The sequence below is a fragment of the Notolepis coatsorum genome (genome assembly GCF_963971535.1).
Source record: "Notolepis coatsorum genome assembly, chromosome: 2".
Taxonomy (NCBI): domain Eukaryota; kingdom Metazoa; phylum Chordata; class Actinopteri; order Aulopiformes; family Paralepididae; genus Notolepis; species Notolepis coatsorum.
The window spans coordinates 116,390,332-116,413,054 of record NC_140166.1 but is presented as its reverse complement, the minus strand read 5'-3'; the positions used below and the strand labels follow the sequence as shown (position 1 = coordinate 116,413,054).

Genomic DNA, 22,723 nt, shown 5'->3' with positions numbered 1-22,723 from the left:
GAAGCCGGACCAGCACTCTCAGATTCAATAATTTTTTAATGGCAGCCTGAGACATACATGTTTCGGAACTACGGTTCCTTCATCAGTGTTTGGCTAGCCAAGTAATGTACCGTAATGTAGAAATCCTGTTCAAAAGTATCACTGAAATACCATGATGCGTAAGTGTGTGAGCAGAAAAACAACAATAGAATGAATGGGGCTGGAGAGGAGTGTTACCATGAAGAGTCTGTGGATATATTATACCCAATTATAACGTGGATGGTGGACTGTGGGCCAAAAAATACAAGTGCACATTTATCATTTATAAATTTGAAAACAATGCAAATTCAACCCTCAAATAGAACTAGATGTGGCAGCATACCAAATAGAACATCTCATCACCAGGGGATGCCCTGGAGGGCCCCCTCTCTCCTCTCTCTCTTCTCTCTCTCTCTCTCTCTCTCTCTCTCTCTCTCTCTCTCTCTCTCTCTCTCTCTCTCTCTCTCTCTCTCTCTCTCTCTCTCTCTCTCTCTCTCTCCTCTCTCTCTCTCTCTCTCTCTCTCTCTCTCTCTCTCTCTCGCATGCTGGGAGTGATATTGGTTTGAGTAAGAGGTGCATGGAAGTGGTCTCATTTTCAAAATGTCTATCTATATATGTTTTCTTATTTATGCAAATATTGTAACTCCTGTGTATTGTTAGTTTACTGTGTGTATAGGGGTAAGTAGGGGGCTTGTTTGGCAGCCGGCCAGCATTTCTGGCTGGCGTGCTATGCCAGTATGGAGTAACTGCCCCCTCAACCAGTGGTGACGTAGCGGGAGAGGGGTTGTTCGGCAACAGAGTGAAAGAGGAGAGAAAGAGGAAAAGAAGGAAAATGGAAGGGAAGACCCAGCAGTGCATTTAAATGGTCAGTCAAGACTCATCTTGATCATTAGACACCCCACCCCCACCTCTTTCTCCACGGGAACCATGCACCTGTTCTCCCAATCCCTCTGGCACCACTTCCCCCAAGGTAACTCAACCTTTCTCACAGAATATGGACAGAATACTGGGTGGTATGAGGGGATCTGGGAGGGTCTGGGAAGACCCAGCAGTGCATTTAAATGTTGTGGGTAACTCTGGGTAAAATTTGTGTCAGTCAAGATTCATCTTTGATCTTTAGACACCCTACCCCCACCTCTTTCCTCCACGGGAACAATTACTTTTTGCAACATGCACCTGTTCTCCCAATCCCTCTGGCACCACTCCCCCCACGGGAACTCAACCTTTCTCACAGAATATGGACACTGATATTCAACTTGAACGTAAACACACACATGCACACACACACACACACACACACACACACACACACACACACACACACACACACACACACACACACACACACACACATGCACACACGCACACACACGTACACACACGCACGTACACACACGCACACACACACTCTTGCAGTACAGTGTAGGCTTTGATCATCTTGTGGGGCGCATGGCATGAACAACATTGCACAGATTGTCTTGCATGAATGTCTATATCTCTGTCAGGTTCATTTCAGTATACTGGGTGGTATGAGGGTAATGGGTGATATGAGGGGATCTGGGAGGGTACTGGGTGGTATGAGGGGATCTGGGTGGTATGAGGGGATCTGGGAGGGTACTGGGTGGTATGAGGGGATGTGGGAGGGTACTGGGTGGTATGAGGGGATATGGGAGGGTACTGGGTGCTATGAGGGGATGTGGGAGGGTACTGGGTGGTATGAGGGGATATGGGAGGGTACTGGGTGCTATGAGGGGATCTGGGAGGGTAGTGGGTGCTATGAGGGGATCTGGGAGGGTAGTGGGTGGTATGAGGTATCTGTTAAAAATAAAGTTGTGTTTTATGAAAAAGGCTTTCTTTTTCTAGCATAAATCTATACGGGTCAATTTTGACCCGTAACAGCACAGCGGTTACTATAGTTAATAATATAAAGTTCTAAAAACCCTTTATTTTTATTTTATTTCTATTCTAATATTAGTTTATTTTAGTCAGATAACATACTTATCCACTATCTTCACTCTAGGCAATATAATGAGTGAATTTAATTTAAAAAAATGTTACTTAAAAATATGTAGTGTAATGTGTGTTGGGCCCATAAAATTAAATAAAAATAGGATTGTATGGTTATGCATAATAAGTTAGTTATGATGTAGTAAAAACAATATTGGATGATAGACATGCATTTTTAGTATTTTTTTGGACTGAAATTGACCCACGAACACCATGAACAGAGACAGCTTTCGAACACAACACAACGGCACGGTGGTGTAGTGGTTAACACTGTCGCCTCACAGCACGAAGTTCCAGGGTTCGATTCCCGCTTGGGGACCAGGTTTCCGCGTTGCCAGGTACCCAGGTGGGGTATCTCCCGGCCTTTCTGTGTGGAGTTTGCATGTTCTCCCCATGCTCGCAAGGGTCCGTCCCCCCCCCCCCCCCGATAGAGAAACCCAATGGAAAAACATGCACGACGGGAAGGAGCACTTGGATTGGTCCCTGGGCGTGGTACCTCGCCGATGCCCTGTCTGCTCCCGCTGCCCTTGGGGGGAAGGACGATGGATGGGTTAAGCGCAGAGCTCAATCGCATCGGCGACCCTGAGAAAGACAATGCATGTGTGTGTGTGTATTCCTGTGTGCCGCCCATTGCATGTCCCATGTCGTTGCATGCCAAAGACTATCACATGCTTCCTCCGACACATGTGTACCCAGCCCACCACTTATTTTCACCTGGCAGCGCGGACTCTCACTGAGAGAGTGTAACGTGTGGAATGTCACACTACCTCTCTTCGATCCTTCCCTCGCTGTGCAGGCGCTCCGACCGAACTGTAGGAGTCGCTGTCCACAACGACCCAGGAGCTCACTCTGCAGCCAGGACTGACCCCCCAGGAGCTCACTCTGCAGCAGGACTGAGCCCCCAGGAGCTCACTCTGCAGCCAGGACTGAGCCCCCAGGAGCTCACTCTGCAGCCAGGACTGAGCCCCAGGACTGAGCCCCAGGAGCTCACTCTGCAGCCAGGACTGAGCCCCCAGGAGCTCACTCTGCAGCCAGGACTGAGCCCCCAGGAGCTCACTCTGCAGCTGGGGGGGTCAGTCCTGCTCCTGGGGTGTGAGTCCCCAAGAGCAGGACTGATGCCCCAGGAGCAGACTGACCCCCCCAGTGCTCCAGGACTGACCCCCCAGGAGCAGGACTGACCCCCCCCAGGTGCTCCAGGGTATGACCCCCAGGAGCTCCAGGACTGACCCCCCAGGAGCTCACTCTGCAGCCAGGACTGAGCAACAGGAGCTCACTCTGCAGCCAGGACTGAGACCCCAGCAGCTCACTCTGCAGCCAGGACTGACCCCCCCAGGAGCTCACTCTGCAGCCAGGACTGACACCCCAGGACTGACCCCCCCAGGACTAACCCCCCCTGAGCGAGTGTCTGAAGCTTTCATCCAGTGCCTTAAGTTGGAGTACATGTATTTCTCTCTGAGGCATGATATTGATGGATTTAAGAATGTCTGGGGTTGGAGAATGTGATTTGTACTGTGGATGACAGCAAATGAAGATGTCAAGAGGGCTTTTCTCCACTGGGCATTTGTTTTAGTTGAGATGTTTTAAGAAGGATCACCAAAAGTCCATCTCTCTCTCTGAAATACAACACATTTGACTGGAATAGTCAGCCAGCATTTTGGAAAGCAGAACAGTTGTTGCGTTATTGATTGGCCCATAGCTATAGATATTGTAGCATACCACATAATATCTCATCACCAGGGAACAGAGGGCCTCTCTATCTCTCTCTCTTTCTCTCACTCTCTCTCACACACTATTTTTCTCTCACAATCACTTTTATTTGTATCTTTCTCTCCCTTTCTCTATTTCACTTTCCCTCTCTCTCTCCATCTATATCCCCCCCCTCCCTATCTCTCTCTCACTCTCTCTCTGACACACTCTTTTTCTCTCACAATCACTTTACACACTGTATCTTTCTCTCCCTCTCTCTGTGTGTTTCTCCTTCCCCCCCCTCTTTCTCTCTCTCTCTCTATCTCTCTCTCTCTCTCTCGCTCTCTCTCTCTCTCTCTCTCTCTCTCTCTCTCTCTCTCTCTCTCTCTCTCTCTCTCTCTCTCTCTCTCTCTCTCTCTCTCTATCTCTCTCTATCTCTCTCTCTCTCTCTCTCTCTCTCTCTCTCTCTCTCTCTGAAACACAACACATCTGACTGGAATAGTCTGCCAACCTTTTGGAAAGCAGAGCATGTATTGATTGGCTGTAAAGGCTGGTAGCTGTTCCAGATAAGCTGATTAGAGGCAAGGTGTATCCTGTGGGTCCCATCTCGCCCACGGCCCATAATTATAACCATGCATCTAGATCTAGCGCTGACTTTTCATCTACTACTTTTTCAATGAGTTGAAGACCCGTAAAAACATCGTAAAAACTGTTATGGAACCATTAGTCTGTGTTTGTCTGTGTGTTCAAGGTTGCATTACACTAGGTGTGTGTGTGCATGTGTCTATTTGTGTATGTGTGTGTGTGTGTGTGTGTGTGTGTGTGTGTGTGTGTGTGTGTGTGTGTGTGTGTGTGTGTGTGTGTGTGTGTGTGTGTGTGTGTGTGTGTGTCTGTGTGTCTGTGTGTATGTGTGTGTGTGTGTGTGTGTGTGTGTGTGTGTGTGTGTGTGTGTGTGTGTGTGTGTGTGTGTGTCTAGGTAACCACCCTCTACGTGGTCCAGGTCACCAGTCTGCTCAGTGTGTGGCTTCTCCAGTTCTGCAACACCATGCTCCTGGGATCACTGGTCCTGAGCTTCATCGTAGCCGCACTCTTCATCAGATACTGCCAGGTCTGTGTGTGTTTGTGAGTGTGTGTGTGTGTTGTTCCTGCCTACATTTATTCAATGTGTCCACAGAAATTACGATGACCGCAGCCATAAAGTTATGGTTTCCTTACGCAGAAAAGACATAGAACTATAGTCCATTTACTGATAACTACATCACCGCATAACTCGTAAATATTCATTTTTGGTTATTAGTGATACTCTTTAGACACCCAATTCAACGTTATAGCCGTATTTTCTTTCAAATCTATTTGGTCTTGGATGTTCCAACTTGGTACAGATCTTTGTCCCTTGGGCAGAGGTGTCTCAGAGGCTCTCCATAGGAGTGTGTCTATCCTACGTATCCAACTGTGTCATCCAGGTCTCATGCTCTGTGTTCTATTAGCCTGGTCTGAAAACAGGAGGCCTGCTGGTGCGTCTGGGCAAGATCCTCCTACACACATGCCTGGTCCTCCTTCTCACCTTCACCATCAACTACCTGATTAAGGTACCATGATTCCTCTCCTCTCCTCTCCTCTTTTCTTTTCTTTTCTTTTCTTTTCTTTTCTTTTCTTTTCTTTTCTTTTCTTTTCTTTTCTTTTCTTTTCTTTTCTTTTCTTTTCTTTTCTTTTCTTTTCTTTTCTTTTCTTTTCTTTCTTCTCTTCTCTTCTCTTCTCTTCTCTACTAATCGTCTCCTCTCATCTCTTTTCCTCTAATGTATATTGTATTATATATATATATATATATATATATAGTGGTAGCATGATGTCGCTAAGCATCAGCTCCTCTCCTTTCCTCTGGTGTATATTGTATTATATATAGTGATAGCATGTTGTAGCTAAGCCTTGTCTCCTGTCTCCTAGTGTATATTGTATTATATACTGTATAGCATGCTGTAGCTAAGCATTGCTTCATTTATTTAACTGTATGTTGCTCTTTACCTCAGACAAGCTGACCTTATCTGTGTGTGTGTGTGTGTGTGTGTGTGTGTGTGTGTGTGTGTGTGTGTGTGTGTGTGTGTGTGTGTGTGTGTGTGTGTGTGTGTGTGTGTGTGTGTGTGTGTGTGTGTGTGTGTGTGTGTGTGTGTGTGTGTGTGTTTGCGTCCGGGTATGTGTGTGTGTGCGTGTGTGCGTGTGTGCGTGCATGCATATCTGTGTGTGCACGTGTTTGTATTTCCAGAAAGTTCTCCAACTCAGATCAGATGAGCACATCTTTAAATTTATCAAGTCCAAGTTTGGCTTGGGGCCCTCCAGGTATAAAGACACACACACACACACACACACACACACACACACACACACACACACACACACACACACACACACACACACACACACACACACACACACACACACACACACACACACACACACACACACACACACACACACACACACACACACACACACACACACACACACATACACACTCACTGCAATATGTTTGTTATGTTATGTTTGCTATATGTTAATCATAGATGTATCAACACGTACCTCTGTGCACTTTGCCCCTCCAATACCCCTGGTTCACAACTCTGTTTCTATGGAAACAGAAAGCAGCTGGTTGAAGTCGGGGTAAATGCCATTTGCTCTCATTGAAAACAAGACGAGCGGCGTTGTTAATAACCTCGTTAGCCCTTTCCTACATTTACCAAAACAGTCCAAACATGGGTGGGAATCTTTTGGGAATCTCACAATACGATTAGATTTTGATCCTGGGTCGATTATCTAGGCAATTCCTTGGCAATATGTAGGATTTAGTGAGCAAACAATGTAATGTTATAATTCTATGGTCATGAGAAAAACTATAATGGAAAGATTTGGGGGATTTGTGAATTGATTTTGAAGTTTAGAAAATAGAATCTGGAGTCTTTTTCCAAATTCCCCCCCATCCCTACCAAACACTGGGTGCAGGTGGTCAGCTTGGGATGTCAGCAGTAGAGGGATTGTTCTTCTGATTTATTATTTAGTTATGTATTCATTGAGCCTCAGGGACAGTTTTTTTTTTTGTATTGGATTCCATTATATGTTGTACCACTGTATTGCACATCGTTGCGGGCAAGACCACCCGCATTTCATTGTATACTCGTATGCCGTGACAAATAAAACTCTTGACTTGACTTGACAATACAGAGAGGTAAAAATATAGGATAGACCATAATACCAAAGATACTCTAATACAGGAAGATGCCACGTTACAAGCTGCGCCGATGGGATGCAAATGGAACACTTCCTATCTCCTCAGCGGCACAGGCATGACCACTGTGAGATCACTGGACATGTCTCAAAACGAAATTCAGAAAACGGAGAGAGCTCTGAAGTTCAAAGTGTGATGAAGGTGCACTTTGGTAGGGAATACAGAAGTTCAAAACTAGCACAAGACAGCCCAGACCTGCGGCCGTACTAACGTTATGTGTTACTAGGTGCAGCCAGTGGAACGTGAACGTTTGGTTACACTTACTAGCTAATGCTAGCAGCCCATATGTCATCCTAGGGGTGGGCGGTGTACCGGTAGAAACCCATGCCATGGCAGAGATTTTACTCTACCGGATGTACCAGTAGAAGGCTACTTTTAGGCTCTTTGAATGTAAAAACGTTTACAAATATAACACACAAAGCTAGAAAACTGCCATTCAAATAAAATAAACTAGTTTGACGATGTAAAAAAGTTTACCCATTATTGGCTACTGAAAACAATGTAAACAAAAAACTTTCTGAAGAAGATGCCTGGTGAACTGGAGGGCAGCAAGCGATATGCGGGACCTTTCTGAAGGAAGATGCCTGGTGAACTGGGGTGCAGCAAGCGATATGCGGGAGCTTTCTGAAGGAAGATGCCTGGTGAACTGGGGTGCAGCGACTGATATGCGGGAGCTTTCTGAAGGAAGATGCCTGGTGAACTGGGGTGCAGCGACTGATATGCGGGAGCTTTCTGAAGGAAGATGCCTGGTGAACTGGGGTGCAGCAAGCGATATGCGGGAGCTTTCTGAAGGAAGATGCCTGGTGAAATGGGGTGCAGCGACTGATATGCGGGAGCTTTCTGAAGGAAGATGCCTGGTGAAATGGGGTGCAGCGACTGATATGCGGGAGCTTTCTGAAGGAAGATGCCTGGTGAAATGGGGTGCAGCGAGCGATATGCGGGAGCTTTCTGAAGGAAGATGCCTGGTGAAATGGAGGGCAGTGAATGCAATGCAGGAGCTCCTGTTACTGATGCAAACAAAAAAGAAGATTTTTTTTATTTTAATAATTTTTTTGATTTCTCTGATTTTCTCCCCGTCCCAATTAGTCGTTGTGCCAATTCCCCCCCCTCCCCTACCTGGCTGCTGTATGTATGTTCTCCTACGAGTCGGTACAAGGGCGTCCCGAGTCGATCGCACGCTTCCTCCGAGACGTGCGCCGACAGCCAGTGACATCTTTTCACTTGGCAGCGAGGACTCTCATTGGTGAAGTGTAACGCGTGGGAGGGCACGCTATCTCCACCAAGTCCTGCCCCGCTGAGCAAGCGCCGAGACCTGACCTTTAGGTGTCGCTGTCCACAACGCCAGATTCCCACCCGCCAGCTTCCCCATCCCCTAATACTGCCAATTGTATTAGTAGCCAAGCTGGTAGCAACGCAGAGAGCTGGGCTCGAACCCAGCGTCTCCTGCATTGGTGATGAGCGCAATCTCCGCTACACCACCTGACCGCCTTAGAATTAGTTTTAAAGAAAGGTGCTTTGTCCATCATCTGGACGTGGTTTGGATTTAAAAAGTTGGACCTTGAGCAGAAAACTATTATCTGCAAGCAATGTTGCACAAGCGGTTCCTCCACAAGTGGTGCTAAACGGAAAAAAAACACAACACAGACGTCACTAGCCGAGTAATTTTTCAGTGGCTATCCGTATGACAAAAGAAGGAAGCGGTGGAAGGACATTACAAATTATATAATGGAGTACCTATCTAAGGACATGGTTCATATACCAACAGTTTAAGAAGGTTTAAGGCATTGATCAAAACACTGGATTATGAGGTTACAAGGTTATGTGATGCCAAACCGTAATACCGTTATACAGCAAGTGCCGCGAGAAAGTGGAGGAAGGAAATTAAGTGGAGGAAGCACGTGACTCACTTTGCTACTACGATGATCTGTGGTCGAGCCACACATTGGAGATATATATGAGTCTGACGGTGCACTTTATCAACAATGACTGTCTGAAAGTTGAATAGCAGATGTCTACAGATATCGTATTTCCCAGAGAACCACATGGGATAAATTATTTTCAAAGCCCTGGGGGCTAGAAGAGCAGTGACACGCTCAGCGAACTGCAGCTGAATGACTGGGCAAGACTTCAGTGTTTTGGACACATGCTTCACTTCGCCATTGGTAAGTTAAGTTTGAATAGTTTTTGCTCAAAATATACCGTGATACCATTACCGTACAAAATTTGAAATTGACCGTGATATAAATGTTAGGCCATACCGCCCCCACCTCTATATCATCCCTACCTTGCATTACTACTTTGAAACTGATATCATATGAATCTTGATATTGCAAGGAATCCATTGACAGCACAATTATAAGACGACCCCCTTAGTACAGAGAGCCGAGGTAATTAATGTAACCTAAACGACCATTCACTCGCAATTTAAGATAGCACGCCTCGTTGGCTCATCAATTCGTTTTACAAATGCAAACTGGGAAATACACAAATGTATGCATGTTCGAAATAATCAGTTGAAAAAACATGAGTAGATTCTCACCTCAATCACTGATGCACACAAATAACACAGGTTGACGAGGGTTAATTGTCTCTGAGCTGAACTGAACTGAAACTGCCTCTGGACGTTCACACCAGAGTGATTTTCTTGTAGCGAGTGGGATGATGCCGTTCGAGGATGATTTAGGGAGATGCAGATGCGTTCTAAAAATGGTCCTCACAGAATGTACCTAAGTGGGTGAGTGAGTGAGTGACCACGATGTCTCACATATAGCCCACAGCAACAGTCCTGGGCACCATTGAAAAAAGCTCCAAGGCACTCTTCTGTCTACAGAGAGTCCTGTTTGAAGTCTCAATGTGGTGGAATTATGCAGAGTGGGGTTGAAATTACAACCCACTGGCTCCATCCTGTCAGGAGAATGTCCTTTGAAATTCAATGTGGTCACCTCTGCCAGGCATGGAGAGAGGAGGTTGCCATGGCAACCACCCTTTTGGCCCTTCACAATGGGCTCTCCCAGGCCAACATCAAAGAATCTACCAAATCCAGCTGCTCTGGCTGGCTGATTAGCACTGCATGTCGCAATGTCCTGCATTCACGCACATCCTACATCCGCAAACACACACTGTAAGGCGGAAACAGCACAACACTGACAAAATGTGGAATATAATGACTTGAACTAAACCTTCTAAGTGTGGACCAATAGAAAACGTGGTTATTTTTGATGCATGCGTGTGCCTGCCTGATATCGTGCGACAATGTATTGATATGTAATTCTGTGTAGGGAGGCTAATGTACTTTAACTAGGCTTCTGAATCTAATGACTGGCACCCACACATTCAGATTATTGTGCTTGACATGATACGATGATTTGAATATGTGTATCTCAACTGTACAAACTTTTATGGACCACTATGAAGAAGAAGCATTTGTGTTGAAACGTTAGTAATTTTTGCACCGTATTATTTTTCTAAAGATGATCCGTATCTCCAGTACCTTCCTTTCTGATGACTTATGGTTCTTATCTGAGTAGCGCCAGTCGTCATCTGAACAGGTTTAGCGAGTGAACTCTCTCAAATTAAAACCTTTATGGACATGTATTAAGTTACAGTGTAATATCTGTAAACGTTCTGACACTAGGAGCCTAGGGACCGCCTTTGCTCTGCCAGTGCACAATGATTGACAGGCCTAGACATGCCTCTAGGCATGCCTCTATGTACCCCTCTGAGCCAGAGGTATTAAAAAGCTGGACGACACTGATTTGAGATGAGTTCAGACATGGTCACCAGCCCTGGTGAGTTTAAAGGACACAGTTCACACCTGATCACCCCAGATGCACAGGAGTTCATCCGTGCAACGGTGGTGGTGCTGTGGCCAAGGCCACATGTCCACGCTGAAGAAGAATGCTTTATTCTCCTACCGAGATCTATTGAGATCGAATGGACTCGTTGACTGCAAGGAACCAAGGATGCCCACCCGCTAGATTGTATGCTAAAAGCTTGACACCGACGAACAGTAGAGAGAAGGAAGCCAGCATGGAGAGCGTCTCAGCTAATCGCAGTGCGATACCAGAGGCCACGGCAGTTCATCACGCTATGGGGCAGGGTTTTGAGCTAAAGTTGCTTCGGAATAGTTAGGATGCCTGTGAAAGGTCTCTGACAATACTGGAAGAGAGCAGAGTAGGTAGCTTTATACAAACCTTTATATTTGATTGTTTGTTTATTCTATTTTTGTATTATTATTATTATTATTATTATTATTATTATTATTATTATTATTATTATTATTATTATTATTATTATTATTATTATTATTATTATTATTATTATTATTATTATTATTATTATTATTATTATTTATTTTTGTTGTTGTTGTTGTTGAAGTTATATGTCTTATTATCTTAATTTTCTATGTTGCCATTATTGTCTGCATGTGTCACTGGTCAAGATAAAAAGAAAAGAAGAGGGACCTACCCACTCAGAAATGTGTATCATGGATTAGCTATGAAAATCAATAAAAACAATAATAACAGCTACCACATTTGTTGATAGAATAGCCAAACATAGTGAAATCTGCTGTAATTTTTATTTAACCCCCTCAAGGAGATGAACTGTGAAATAGGACTATTGTCATGTTTTTTTCAGTATATGCTGAGTGGGTTTCTTGACCCTGGAGCGTTTGTAAAACCAAACCAACACTTTTTCCTTGATATAAAAAATTAATGAGGGTGGATTTAAAAACAAGGCTGTGATTAAGAATTCCTGAGAAATGGGCTGTTGATGTTGGGAGTAGGATGTTTTCTTCTCGCAGATGTGGTGTGTGTGTGTGTTTTGGCCGGCCTGGTTGCGTCTATGCTTTCTACAACGCAGTTGGGTTTCCGGGTTCCCGTGATTGGCCACTGACACACACGCGTCGCACGCGTACGCCCCCCTCGCTATGAGTGACGCCTCTCGCTATGAGTGAACAGCAGAACGACTGCCGTCTTGTTGACAGAGCTCTCATATTTGCGAATGCATAAACTATATCTTAAATTATGGCTATGTTATGGCAAATGTTAAATGATAAATGATTAAATGATACACACTGAAATCTACGCTCTCTCATCCTGCTTTCCACAACTCCTATACTTCCTGAGTAACGCGCCCAACACGGCTTAATGGTTGTTGACTGCAAACAAGTCATTGATAAGCGACGGCCATATTAGACACATAGCCATAATTTAAGATATAGTTTATGCATTCGCAAATATGAGAGCTCTGTCAACAAGACGGCAGTCGTTCCGCTGTTCACTCATCACGGGGACCCGGAAACCCAACTGCGTTGTAGAAAGCATAGACGCGGCCCGGTTGGCGGATGGGTGCTTTGGGCAGCAGATAATACAACTCGCCCCAACTGCTCCATCAATGATTCACTAGGCACTGGAGAAGCAATTCTTACACTACGCTCTCTGTTTTCCGTCTGCTTCTGTGTCTCACCCGCCTGATAGAGAGAGAGAGAGAGAGAGAGAGAGAGAGAGAGAGAGAGAGAGAGAGAGAGAGAGAGAGTATGAATGAATGAATGAATGAATGAATGAATGAATGAATGAATGAATGAATGAATGAATGAATGAATGAATGAATGAATGAATGAATGAATGAATGAATGAATGAATGAATGAATGAAAACTGTATTTAACAGATTGCAGAATGGGTACAATACAGTATGGCTCAATACACACAATTGTTAAGGGGATGCAGACCAGAGAAAGACGTTTGTCTTGTTTACATCAGGGTCCCCCATTTTCAATTCATAGTGACATTTATGACATACACAACATACATGACATCATGTGTGTGTGTGTGTGTGTGTGTGTGTGTGTGTGTGTGTGTGTGTGTGTGTGTGTGTGTGTGTGTGTGTGTGTGTGTGTGTGTGTGTGTGTGTGTGTGTGTGTGTGTGTGTGTGTGTGTGTGTGTGTGTGTGTGTGTGTGTGTGTGTGTGTCCTGGTCTGGGGAATTGTACTTCAGAACGAGGTCAGCTGTGCATACCTCTTACCGGCGTGAAGTTGGTTTGATATTGGATACTCACATATTCAACATATTCAATTTCTATCTTCAATACCTCTGTCCCCTCGCATGTGGGGAAGTGAACATGACATATCTCACACTGAGGGACAAGGCACTGCACTCCTAATCTGCTGCAGGCAGAAACCATGCACTGACCTCTCTGCATGGGGGACTGTGTGTGTGTAACTAGGGGGATATGAAAGACACATAACGGAACGTAGGCCAAATGCGTCCACATTTTTATAGGATTCTATCACATTTTCATAACAATAGCACCCTGCGCCGTTTTCATTGAGGTTTCTTACAAATTAACGATGCTCTATGTTGTCCTTTATATGCCGATTATCATTAGAATCTTAAATTGTACCATATGTCCCCCTTTAGACAACATATGTAACGCTACCAGCGCACTTTTGTTAAGATAATTAGTTGGCCATTTTCGGTCGCTATACCGAGGTTGCAGTAATAGTTTAACGCTGTTCAGATCACGTCGGAGAATAATAGACACATCCCAGTGACCTGCGACCTGTGCTAACGCTCTTGGGAAATGCAGTGTTGTAGTTCTCAACATTTTCAGCCTTTAATTTTAAACCAATGCTGCCATCTACTGACAACAAAAAAGTGTTGTCTAATCGTCACCTTGAGAGCTACTTCCGTATACAGCGCCGCCCCAAACCCATTCTAGAGATTCCCACTTTTTGCTGGGAGTGGGGCGTGGCCGTATTTGGTCCCAGACAATAAGAGTGGCTGCAATTGGTCACCGTGACGTTACATCAGAGAGATGCCTATACCCGAGCGAGCAGCTATGTCAGCTATGTCACTTACTATGAACATTTATTATTAGGCTATATTTCATTCTTGAATGGAGTAAGACGCCTCCCTAGAATTTACCCCTGCTTCTTTGCCCGCATGTCCTTCAGCTTCACTCCCTCCCTCCCTCCCTCCCTCCCTCCCTCCCTCCCTCCCTCCCTCCCTCCCTCCCTCCCTCCCTCCCTCCCTCCCTCACTCACTCACTCACTCACTCACTCACTCACTCACTCACTCACTCACTCACTCACTCACTCACTCACTCACTCACTCACTCACTCACTCACTCACTCACTCACTCACTCACTCACAGAACCACTCTCCTGTTTATAAACCATAGCGGTGCACCTGATAACGTTTACAAGTATTTGTATTTCACTTGTAAAGAAAGTAAAATAACCTCTCCTGGTTTGTATTCTCTCCTTCCCTGTACATTTACATTTTAAATGTAGTCATTTAGCTAACATTTTTTATCCAAAGCAACTTACAAGTGATGTACAACAAGTCAGCAGGACGGGTACAACTCTGGCAGCTAAGGGTAAAGTGGTATTGTTCATCTAGCAGTGCTGAACCTGAGTACTCCAGTCTTGAGTGCATAGTAGCATAGACATGTAGAATAGTGTAGTGAGTAAGTGGCCTAATGCTTGTTCTCCCCATACATTCAGCTGAAACCAGTAACGCAAAATAGCAAACATTCAAAATACTTCACCTATAAACACAATGCTGCTTAGCTTACACAATCTTGTTGTAACTGGAAAAATAATATATTTCATGCATATATCACTACATTTATCAACTAATACAGCACACTATTGATGTAACTAAGAGATTGCTGGGATAATTTTTTTAATGCATTTTTTAAGTATTTCAACTGAGGTTCAATTTCAATATGAGCTTTATTGCCATGATGTAAATATTGCCTGAGAGGTGAGGAATCTAGGTGAGCTTTTGTGTCAGTGTGCCCTTGTGCATTATGTTTACGCTCACTATTGATTTCAATGGGCAAAAATGTATTAAAATAAAATGCTTGTCGTTGACCGATTTGATAAATATTCAGGAAGGCAGGCAGGCAGCACGCAGACAGACAGACAGACAGACAGACATACTGTACATACATACATACATACATACATACATACATACATACATACACACACACACACACACACACACACACACACACACACACACACACACACACACACACACACACACACACACACACACACACATACACACATACATACATACATACATACATACATACATACATACATACATACATACATACATACATACATACATACATACATACATACATACATACATACATACATACATACATACATACATACAGGAGTGATCGCAACACCCTCTCGCCAGAGCTTCGGGTTGCAATTGTACAACTGATATGGTTGCATCCCCCCAACACTCTGAAGATAATAATAGGCATAATAATGATAATAATAACTTTATTTGTATAGCAGCTTTCATACAAGTATTGCATCTCAAAGTGCTTCACAGCAGTAAAAAAAAAAGACAGGCATGTCTGAAAAGTTAAGTCAAGTTAAGTGTTCCTTTAGATAAGTGTCATACATAATAATAATATAACATAGAACAAAGTAGTAATGATAATAGTGAAAACAGTAGTGAGTGGTATAACAAAGCTTCACCTGTGTTGTACCTACATTTTCACGGAATGGGAAAATAATTGGATAATCGGTATCCCTCAAAAGAGTTCAGTGAGATATAGACGGATTTGTCTGCACATCACACAACCAGGAGTAGAACGCCAAGGGGGCCATTAGGCAAACGAGTTAAACGATTTGCTGTGGAATAAATTGCACAAATCCATCCTTTGTGTAACAGAGCAGGGGGTCTTGCCTGAAATCAGACTGAACAATAATTTTTTTGAAGTAGGCAGTACTAGCAGTTGGTGATTGAGGATCTGAACTAAGCCAAGAGGAGGTCTGGTAATTGTTCATCGTTGCTGACAACTAATCATTAAGGTAACCACCAGGGGCGAGAGTGAGCTGTCCGGCATAAATAGAGCAAGCTCTGCATCTCTTTTCAAGTCAGGCGCTGTGCACTATACATACGCAACAACGCTTTCCCACAGAGTCCCAGAGGCACCAGCAGCTGGATTTATTTTATTTGTATTATAAGAAAACATTTGTGCCTGTGATCGGCATGCAGTTTTGCACGCTGTGTGTGCATGTTGGTGTTTTATGATGCAACCAAAATGTGATTGGTTGTAAGATTCAGGTCCTGGGACAAGTCACAGAGACCTGGTTTTGATTAATCAGAGCATTAGATGTATTGGTAGCCACAGGGCCGCCTGGGAGAAATGCGAGGCCCTGTGCGAGATTTAAACGCGAGGCCCCCCCCCCTCATACAGTCAACATATTCTTAAATAATAGCGCTGCCCGAGGCTGGGCATGATACAGTCAACATATAGCAAGAGAGAGAGAGAGCGAGAGAGCGAGAGAGAGCTCCCGTTCTACAGTCAATATACAGTGTTATCGCTGCACAGACCCGGCAATGCCCCTGACCAGAGGAGAGAGAAATATAATATAGTTAGTAAAAGCACTATATAAGCTCAGAACACAGCTCAGAACACAGAACACATCTCAGAACACAGCACAGAACACAGCTCAGAACACAGCTCAGAACACATCTCAGAACACAGCACAGAACACAGCTCAGAACACAGCTCAGAACACATCTCAGAACACAGCTCAGAACACAGAACACATGCAGAACACAGCTCAGAACACAGCTCAGCACACAGCTCAGAACACAGCTCAGAACACAGGACACCTCAGAACACAGAACACATGCAGAACACAGCTCAGAACACAGAACACAGCTCAGCACACAGCTCAGAACACAGAACACAGCTCAGAACACAGAACACAGCTCAGAACACAGAACACATCTCAGAACACAGCACAGAACACAGCTCAGAACACAGCTCAGAACACAGAACACATCTCAGAACACAGCACAGAACACAGCTCAGAACACAGCTCAGAACACATCTCAGAACACAGCTCAGAACACAGAACACATGCAGAACACAGCACAGAACACAGCTCAGCACACAGCTCAGAACACAGCTCAGAACACAGGACACCTCAGAACACAGAACACATGCAGAACACAGCTCAGCACACAGCTCAGAACACAGCTCAGAACACAGCTCAGAACACAGAACACAGCTCAGAACACAGCTCAGAACACAGAACACAGCTCAGAACACATCTCAGAACACAGCTCAGAACACAGAACACATGCAGAACACAGCTCAGCACACAGCTCAGAACACAGGACTAGGTACAGACTCAGCGAGCACAGCCTAGCCATCAAGAAAGGCCGCCATAGGCAGACCTGGCTCCCAAGCGAAGACAGACTATGCACCCACTGCACACAAGATGAGGTGGAAACCGAGCTCCACTTCTTAACAACCTGCCCACTATACCAAGACATCAGAGACATATACTTCCCACAAATTGCAAACACCCAAAGAGACTTTGAAAACATGGACAATAACTCAAAACTCCCATACCTACTGGGAGAAATACAAGAATATGTAAACACAGCAGCCAGATTTGTGAGCTGCTGTGACAAGAAAAGGACATCCAGCGGAATGCAACCACCATAAAGACTGTACAAGAAATTCCGTCTGTAATGTACTGCTTTCTTTTGTTTTATCTGTTTGATTGTTTTGTTTTGTTTGGCTTTGGCAATGTAAACGTATGTTTCCCATGTCAATAAAGCCCATTTGAATTGAATTGAGAGAGAGAGAGAGAGAGATAGGATAATAATAAAATAAATAAATAAATAAATAAAAAATTTAAAAATTAAAAAATTAAAAAAAAATAAAAAAAGGTATTGGATGTGAACTGAATCCATCATTTTAGTGACGTGCGTTTGTTTTCCCCTCTCTCACCTGGTGATGATGGCCAGGTGGGGTGGAGCCATGCAGGCCGCCATGAAGAGGACCACGTTCTCTTGCCTCGTCTGTCTGTAGTTCATCACCTCCTTCTTAAAAAGCTTCAGGTGGTCCTGGTGGTTGCCATGCCTAGTTAGCTAGCGTTAGCTAACGCTAGTTAGCCTTTAGCTAAGCTACTAGCCGACATGGCTAGCCCGACTGAACCACACGTTAGCACTCGATAGCTAGCGTTAGCTAACGCTAGTTAGCCTTTAGCTAAGCTACTAGCCGACATGGCTATCCCGACTGAACCACACGTTAGCACTCGCTAACGTAGCTAACGCTAGTTAGCCTTTAGCTAAGCTACTAGCCGACATGGCTAGCCCGACTGAACCACACGTTAGCACTCGATAGCTAGCGTTAGCTAACGCTAGTTAGCCTTTAGCTAAGCTACTAGCCGACATGGCTAGCCCGACTGAACCACACGTTAGCACTCGATAGCTAGCGTTAGCTAACGCTAGTTAGCCTTTAGCTAAGCTACTAGCCGACATGGCTATCCCGACTGAACCACAGTTAGCACTCGATAATGTAGCTAAAGCTAACTAGCTGTCCCTGCCTTTAGCTAAGCCGACATGGCTAGCCTGACTGAACTTTCTAACATGCAACAACTTTCATCTTCAGTCCATCTGCCGAACGACCGTCCTCTTTTTTTATTTTATTTTATTTTTTGCGAGGCTCCCCTTCCCGCGAGGCCATGTGCGACCGCACTGCGCGCACATCCCCTGAGGTGGCCCTGGGTAGCCAATAAGCTAATTTCACCAAATATTTTCAAAATGGTTCTAAACCCCCCCCAAAACTGCCTATCCCAACTTTAAGCTTCCATTAGATAAGACCTAACTGTTGCAAACAATTATGCCAACATCATTCAGGTGTGATTTATGAACCTGTGTATGGCAGTCTGACTCTCTATCCCTCCTCTTCCTCTCTCTGACTCTCTATCCCTCATCTTCCTCTATCTGACTCTATATCCCTCCTCTTCCTCTTTCTGACTCTATCACTCCTCTTCCTCTCTGACTCTATCCCTCCTTTTCCTCTCTCTGACTCTATCCCTCCTCTTCCTCTCTCTGACTCTATCCGTCATCTTCCCCTCTCTGACTCTATATCCATCCTCTTCCTCTCTCTGACTATATCCCTCATCTTCCTCTCTCTGTGTCTATCCCTCCTCTTCCTCTCTCTGACTCTCTATCCCTCATATTCCTCCATCTGATTATCCCTCCTCTTCCTATATCACTCATCTCCCTCTCTCTTTATCCTTCCTCTTCCTCTCTGTCCCTCATCTTCCTCTCTCTGACTATCCCTCTTCCTCTATATCCGTCCTCTTCCTCTATCTTACTATATACCTCATATTTCTCTCTCTGGCTCTCTATCCCTCCTCTTCCTCTCCATCCCTCTGCTTCCTCTCTCTGGCTCTCTATCATGTCTCTTCCTCTCTACCTCATCTTTATTTCTATGGCTCTCTATCCCTCATCTTCTTCTCTATCCCTCATTTTCCTCGATCTGTCCATCTTCATATCTGTCCCTCATCTTCCTCTATCTGACTATCCCTCCTCTTCCTCTCTCTGTCTCTCTCTCCCTCCTCTTCCTCTCTGTCTCTCTCTCCCTCCTCTTCCTCTCTCTGTCTCTCTCTCCCTCCTCTTCCTCTCTGTCTCTCTCTCCCTCCTCTTCCTCTCTCTGTCTCTCTCTCCCTCCTCTTCCTCTCTGTCTCTCTCTCCCTCCTCTTCCTCTCTCTGTCTCTCTCTCCCTCCTCTTCCTCTCTGTCTCTCTCTCCCTCCTCTTCCGCCCTCTGGCTGGTGTTGTGCTTCTGTGGCATGAAGAGAGGTATGGTAGTCGCTCACACTCGTAGCCAAGATCCAATAATCATTTGAAGTACCAACGATTCAACATGACAGTCTTCTTCAGGGTGTTTATGTCATGTTGAAATGATGGTCATCTAATAGCATCGCACCTCATCGTGGTCAGCAACCTGTCCAACACTGGTGCACGCTCCTTCTCTCTCCTTTGCTTTGTTTTATTTTTCTGACATTATTTTTCAGTGTCAGTCACATTATCGTCAAGTCACAACATACAGTGATTTGGAGATTGTGGCTTTCTAAATTGTTCCATACATTCAGTCATTTCAGAGGTGAAGTTTGCACTGTTCTCATTTCTCATGCCCCCTCCCCACCCACCCCCCAGCTGCAACGCCTCAAATTGTTAGCCGTGCATCAAATTCTCACCTATAAAGTTGTTTATAAACCCATAATTTGCCTTAAACCTATCCTGGTCCATCACTCCTCCTTCTCCCATCCCTTCTCCCTCTATCCTCCCATCCTTCCTCCTTCCTCTCTCCTCCCTCTCTCCTTCCTCCTCCCTATCTCTTCTCACCCTATCTTCTTCCTCCCTCCTCCCTCTCTCATCTCTCCTCCCTCCTCCCTCTCTCATCTCTCCTCCTCCCCTCCTCCCTCTCATCTATCCTCCCTCCTCCCTCTCTCATCTCTCCTCCTCCCCTCCTCCCTCTCTCCCCCTGCAGGGATTTTGATACCAGTCTGTACCTGTGTGAGGAGGCCTTTGGCGTGCTGCCTCTCGCCACCTTGGAGCGTCTGGCTGGCACCTTGCTGCTGTATCCTTACGTCGTCACTCTGGTCATACTGACTGGCATACTGGGACTGGTGGCGCTACGCAACCTGGGGTAAGCTAGGCAAGCTGTTGGCCCAAAGCACCTCTCCCTGAGTTATAAGCTAGGCTAGTAGTGCGTAGTCACTTCCATTAGTTTGCACTAAGCTAGGCTAGTGGTGGGTTTTATGCTGCTTGTATATAGTGTATATGTCTCTTCTATGTACTGATCTTTGTATACCTGCCTTACCGTATTCTAATGTATTATCATTTATAAGGCCTTTTACAGCACTTTGGATGCAGTAGATGCGAAACAAGCAGCAGGGTACTGTCTTATTTATGATGTCATTAGTTACTCTTAACCTCTTAAACCCGACGGGTCCGGTACCAGACCCAAGCCATACATCAATCTCTCCAGACTGTATGACATAATGTTGCATTTTTTTTCTCCAAATCTAGCCAAGAGTAAAGACCCTAATCCTGTCAAAACAGCAGTCATAGTGTATATTTTCAACAATACGTTTGTTTACCAATAGGTTAAAGTGTTATTAACTCATTGACCGCCGGGAATTAGTCAGGCCCCATTCTAGCACTGCCACGCTTTAAAAGATAGGAGTGTGTTTGATTGATTGATTGATTGAAAACTTTATTAACAGATTGCAGAATGGGTACAGTACAGTACAGCTCAATACATACAATTGTTAAGGGGATGCAGACCAGAGAAAGACTTTCGTCTTGTTTACATCAGGGTCCCCCATTTTCAATTCATCGTAACATATATGACATACCTGACATACAGATAGACAGTACTGCTACATCTATACATTTATGACATACCATATTTGCAAATACAGTACTGTTTGTGATACGAAAAGAGTCCAGAAAAAAGAGTATATACATTTGACGTAGAAACTGTACATTGGAGGAGGTTGGGTATGTGGGGGGGGGGGGGGGGGGGGGGGGTGGGGGGGGGTGGGGGGGGGGACTGTACATTGGAGGTGGTTGGTTGGGGGGGGGGTGGGGGGAGGTTGGGTAGGAGGGGTGGGTGGGGGACACTGTACAAGCAAAACTGTACATTGGAATATTGACAAGACCATACTTGGTAATTTACTGTACATTGGAGGGGGTTGTGTTAGGACATTTACAGGGGCCAGTTTCGAATTGCAGTTTCCCGTAGGTGTTTTCTGAGAGTGTTTTTGAAAGTGGGTAGTGATTCACATTCCTTTACAGCTTTGGGTAGGGCGTTACACATTGATGTGGCATAATTGCGAAACGTGTTTAGTCCCTTGTTTGAGCCGAATCTGGGTTTAACATGATTTGTGGAGCTCCCTCTGGTGTTGTGATCGTGGTATTCACTGACCTTTGGGAAGTATTTTGACATGTACATGGGTACCTTGGTCGCGTAGTGCATCTTGTAGACCAGGCCCATTGCAAATTGCTGTACTCTGTCGTCTACTCTAAGCCATCCTAGGTTGTCAAAGTGGGCAGGGGTGAGGTGGGTTCTAGGAGTCAGGTCAAGCAGTAGTCTGACTAGCTTGTTTTGAGATGTTTGTAATTTGTTTTTTAGTGCCTTTGAGGTGCTTTGGTACCATGAGGTGCAAGCATAGTCGTAGTACCCTTGAATGAGTGCTCCTGCTAGAGTCTTCAGGGTATTCTTGTTTACCAGAGAGGAGATCCGGTACAAAAATCGAGTTCGTTGGTTGACTTTTTTTATTACATTGGATGCCATTTTGTCACAGGAAAGATTAGCCTCTAGGATGGAACCCAGGTAGGTAATTTCATCTTTCCTTGTGACAATATTGTCACCCACTGTAACTGAGAAGCCGTTGGTCTTGCTGAGTTTGTTATTTGAACCGAAGAGAATGGACTTTTTTTTTTTGCCCATGTGTAATGATAGTTTGTTATCAGCGAGCCATATGCAGATTTTGCCTAGTTCTGAGCTGAGGGTTTTTTCAACCTGTAACTTGTTCTTGTCAGAGACCAGCAGGGCTGGTTATAAATTGCCTTTTCCAGTGTTTAGCATTGTTTTATAGCAATGTGGGGTTGTATCATTTTCGCGCATTCCTCCAGTTCAGATGTCACGAGATCTTCCCCCACTGAACTAAGCCATTCTGAATTTTTGCATACCTCTGACGTAGAAGAATTCTCATCTGCATACCTAACCTGCAACCTCTATGCTAGCCCTGCATTTACACACAATCGCGGGTCGAGTCGCTCACACACACACACACATGTGCGCTCACGGAGCGATCTCTCCCTCTCTCTATCTGTCTCTATCTCTCCCCTGCATTTACACACAATCGTGA

At 44.9% G+C, this 22,723-nt stretch overlaps 1 protein-coding gene across 1 annotated transcript in view; it reads left to right on the top strand.

The window, feature by feature from the left end:
- dpy19l3 (dpy-19 like C-mannosyltransferase 3) overlaps positions 1-22,723 on the top strand; it is a gene marked incomplete at both ends in the record, with an annotated part of 352,724 nt that overhangs the window by 107,430 nt on the left and 222,571 nt on the right. The window contains 4 exons of the mRNA XM_084308278.1: positions 4,688-4,819; positions 5,199-5,300; positions 5,972-6,045; positions 20,335-20,493. Coding sequence (XP_084164404.1) covers positions 4,688-4,819; positions 5,199-5,300; positions 5,972-6,045; positions 20,335-20,493 — 467 coding nt within the window. The remainder of the gene's footprint in view (positions 1-4,687; positions 4,820-5,198; positions 5,301-5,971; positions 6,046-20,334; positions 20,494-22,723) is intronic.